General features: G+C 38.1%; 1 protein-coding gene across 1 annotated transcript; it reads right to left on the bottom strand.

Moving 5' to 3' along the window:
* Window positions 1-285: 285 nt before the first annotated feature.
* On the bottom strand, window positions 286-3,332 carry LOC113749652. Its single transcript, XM_027293471.1, has 3 exons — window positions 1,988-3,332; window positions 1,814-1,905; window positions 286-1,738 (listed from the first exon to the last, which is right to left on the bottom strand). Exons 1-3 carry the CDS (start codon window positions 2,015-2,017, stop codon window positions 1,309-1,311), a joined length of 552 nt encoding a protein of 183 aa, XP_027149272.1. The 5' UTR covers window positions 2,018-3,332; the 3' UTR covers window positions 286-1,308.
* Between the last annotated feature and the right edge of the window lie 271 nt (window positions 3,333-3,603).

The raw sequence follows: 3,603 nt of genomic DNA, 5'->3' as shown, positions 1-3,603 counted from the left end.
TAGTTTTGTCTCCTTTATAAAATCAAGCAATCATGGGCTACGTGTTGTTGATTCCAATTTCACAAATGAGACCAATTTCACAAACAAGGTTGCACCTGCACTAATACTACTTATTTCGGACCTGCAACCAAAGGGCAAACTCTAAATAAAGCCATAAACCATCTACCACCCATTTATAGAGCTAGATAATTCCCACAAATAAAAATGTACCCAGAAGTTGCATAACCAGCATCGAACACTCATCCAAACGCTCCAGTTTGAGTATACCAAATGCTACAATTAAGAATTAAGTCAAGAAGCAACCAAGAGGCAGTGCAAGTAAAGTTCAGCCCAGGAATTGAATTTTTAACATTATAAAACAAATTGACAGAAGTCCAATTTTGACAGTTAGCCTAGCCCAAACACTGTTCAGCCTTTTTCTCCAATAACATTTTGAACATGAACGCTCACTCTGGGGGCTTGCCACTGCCAAGCTCCTCCATGATGAGTTGAATATAATTATAGCGCTCGGCTTCATCAAAGCATACGAATGCAATTCTTTGTCCCGCATTTCTTCTTTGGGCAAAGTACATTGTCGCTTTCAACTTAACTGATTTTGGAAGTTGTATGTGCTTCACGATGTCCTGCACTACCGATACACTGTATTTTGCTTCCTCTTCATACCAACTGTGCTTTGTCTCCATGGAAGCGGTGTTGACGTGAGAGATTTTGCTGATTGCATCATCTAGTCTTTTCCTATCACTAGACGATCTTGTTGATTTAGTACCTCTAGATCCCTCACAATCACCAGTAGTGCCAAGACTTGAGAGGGGACGCTTTCCAGATGCCGCTCCTAGTACTGGAGGTACGTAGTATACGTCCTCTCATTCCCAAGGGTAATGCTGGTAGCTAGGGCCTGCCGAAGTTGAGGCTGGACCCTTCCTTTGCTCTTTTGTAGCATTCCAGCAAGTGGCCGTCAGTGTTCATCCTCGGGCACTTGTTGACTTGCAAACTGCGCGTAGTTGCCTGCTGCAGTTTTTCCCAAAGTTGTTTGAGTATAAATATTATATAGAAAGCAACTTCTAGGAGCTTTGAAGTCTTTGTAGTCTTTGTTTACCTAAAAAATGAATACCAATGAGTTAGTTAATGGCCAACCAGTAAATTTATGACTATTAGGAGGAATGTACGTTGATGTAATATCGAATCCAGAGCTGAAACAGGTCATTTTGCAGCCTCAAACATTACTCCGAGTGGTTGGATTCATAATAAGTATTTCAAAGCATGCACGTTTATTTGTACAGCTTTAGCATAAGCAATTGAGCACATTTTTCATGTTGAGCAAGTTGGGTATACAAATGGAGGATGAGCAGAAGAAAGGAATGCAAATATATAGTCGCATATCGCTTCCATTTGGGCCCAATACTCGTCGCTGGACGTGAAGCAATTACTTTCTTCGTCCCAACCAATCCTAGTCTCAGGTTTAGATGACAAACCATGAAGATTGGAAAACACATTCCACTTCTTCTTGCACCTATACAATCTTGACTGGCACTGGCCCCCGGTGACTTGCATCTCAAAATGTTCCCTCAAATATGTGGCAAGCATATCGTAATTCTGGTCATCTGTCTTGTGATTGTCCCATTTTTTCGTTTGCTTCCAGTCAACATACGTGGTGATGAAGTTGAAGTCCATAGTAGAAGTCCACTGCAATTTCTCGTTCATCTGCTGCACATAAGAGCAGAAATTTGGAATTTTTATGCTTAACGCCATTGCAAATGTCAGTTTGGACCCAAAAAAAAAAACAGAACAACATAAAGGTTGTTGGTGCCTTTACATGGTGATTGTAGTTGCCCATACATAGTTGGTAGTTATTTGAACCGCTGGATGAGTTGGAAGAGTAATAAGATGTGCAGCTAGTAGGAGAGGCTTCAAATGTAGAAATTTCACAATTAAACAAGCAATCATGAATGAATATATTCAATGACTGATAAAGGTTAGCAAGACTTACAGAGGGATTCAATTTTGCACTTAGTAGCATTCATGGGCTGAATCACTAACACATTGTAGGCCAAACAAGTGTAGGTTCAACAAATACAAATGAAACCTCCAATACCTATAAGGAAGACATGTGCAACAGTGCTACCACAAATAAATTAAGGAGTACAAATTACCGGACTCTAGAACAAGTTAAGATGACAATTTTTGTAAGAGGCTGTATGTTATATCCGTCTTTTGAACAAAGTCACACACCAACATTTGTTCAAGCATAAGAATGTATAGGACAAAAAGAAGATTATTTTCAAATCCATGGAGGGGCATTTTGTTATAAGCCACACAGATTTTTTCCAAGCATATGATTAAGCAAACAAACATGTGACTTAGAGCATGAATATATTTCACTTAAGTTAGGAATTTTAACATAAATGTATGGGGACAAATGTCTTTTATCAAATAATTATAAAAAAATTATATGATAAAAAAATGATACGATAATTGATATAAAAATCTGTTATAATTTTAACTTAATTTGTAAGATAGTAACAACAGCAATTGAATGGCTGCTGTTACTAGACCAATAGATAATTGCAACCATCTGTATTTTCAGCCTAGAACAGTACTAATGAATATGTCATCTCTTAATTTGTGCTCAAAATTGTGGCATACTAAGCGCAACTAAGGGTGAGGTTACAGATAGTATTGGTCGGGTGGTTTAACATCCATTTACAGCTTAAATGATTACTACCACAGAGTTGCCTTCAATTTATAAAAATATTAGACAAGCAAACAAACCCTAGTTTTGGAGATAAGAAGCAGAGCAACAGTACAGAACTTATAATCATGTCTTAATAACTATGCAAAAATGGAATCTTGAGGCAATTCGTACAATTGACCAACTCTACACAATCATACCGCAAAAGAGATAGAAGTATTTGCAGATTGCTATAGGTTTGGCCAGTGCACATCATTAGAATAGCAACAAAAATTCCAATTTCATGGACCGTTGGGTTGGCATTAGTTGGATACAAAATTAAATTCCCGCGAAACTAAAAAAATCCCCTTGACAGGTGTAGAAGGGGAAGACATGTTGACAACGAAAATTAAAATTGAAAACAGAAGGAAATACTTTGGATGTGGCCGGAGTTTGTCGCCGATAAACTGTTATTTACCGCTGTAGATTAAACTGGAGTCGTCGATGAAGGTAGGACGATTTGTAACGCTTCTCCTATAAGGACCGTGAATCCCTCAGATAAGTTGTTCGACCAACATTAATTGTTTGCCCAAGCCCCGTACGTTCATGAAATGCATATCTGGTAAATAGTTGTGATATTTTGGTGGAGAGAGATGAGTAGTTTTGAAGAGTAAAGGAGAAGGTCGGGTGGTTGGCTGAGCTATGAGTAAAGCTTTTGGGCAGCTTTGTTGACTTTCACAAACGGCAGATAGAAAAGGACAAAATTAACGGTCAGTAATTTTGGGTCGTTCATCTTATCACTCAGCTTGACATTAAACTATACCATGCTGCTTACGTAGAAAGAGTACATATAAAATAAGCTCAAATACATTTGTTGTTTCATTTAACCTGCCCAAACAGGTATAGGTGCATTATCACTAATAAGTTTTCATTTC

Source organism: Coffea eugenioides, chromosome 10, assembly GCF_003713205.1.
Source record: "Coffea eugenioides isolate CCC68of chromosome 10, Ceug_1.0, whole genome shotgun sequence".
Classification (NCBI taxonomy): domain Eukaryota; kingdom Viridiplantae; phylum Streptophyta; class Magnoliopsida; order Gentianales; family Rubiaceae; genus Coffea; species Coffea eugenioides.
Note: the sequence above shows the minus strand (reverse complement) of the source record. Positions and strands in the feature narration are given on the sequence as shown.

What these genes read in the sequence shown, in the direction of transcription:
- LOC113749652 (XM_027293471.1), bottom strand. Translation starts at nt 2,017, where the DNA reads ATGCTACTAAGTGCAAAATTGAATCCCTCT. An exon ending in GTGCAAAATTGAATCCCTCT is followed by an intron (nt 1,906 to 1,987) that starts GTAAGTCTTGCT and finishes CTACATTTGAAG; the next exon opens with CCTCTCCTACTAGCTGCACA. An exon ending in TGGGCAACTACAATCACCAT is followed by an intron (nt 1,739 to 1,813) that starts GTAAAGGCACCA and finishes AATGGCGTTAAG; the next exon opens with CATAAAAATTCCAAATTTCT.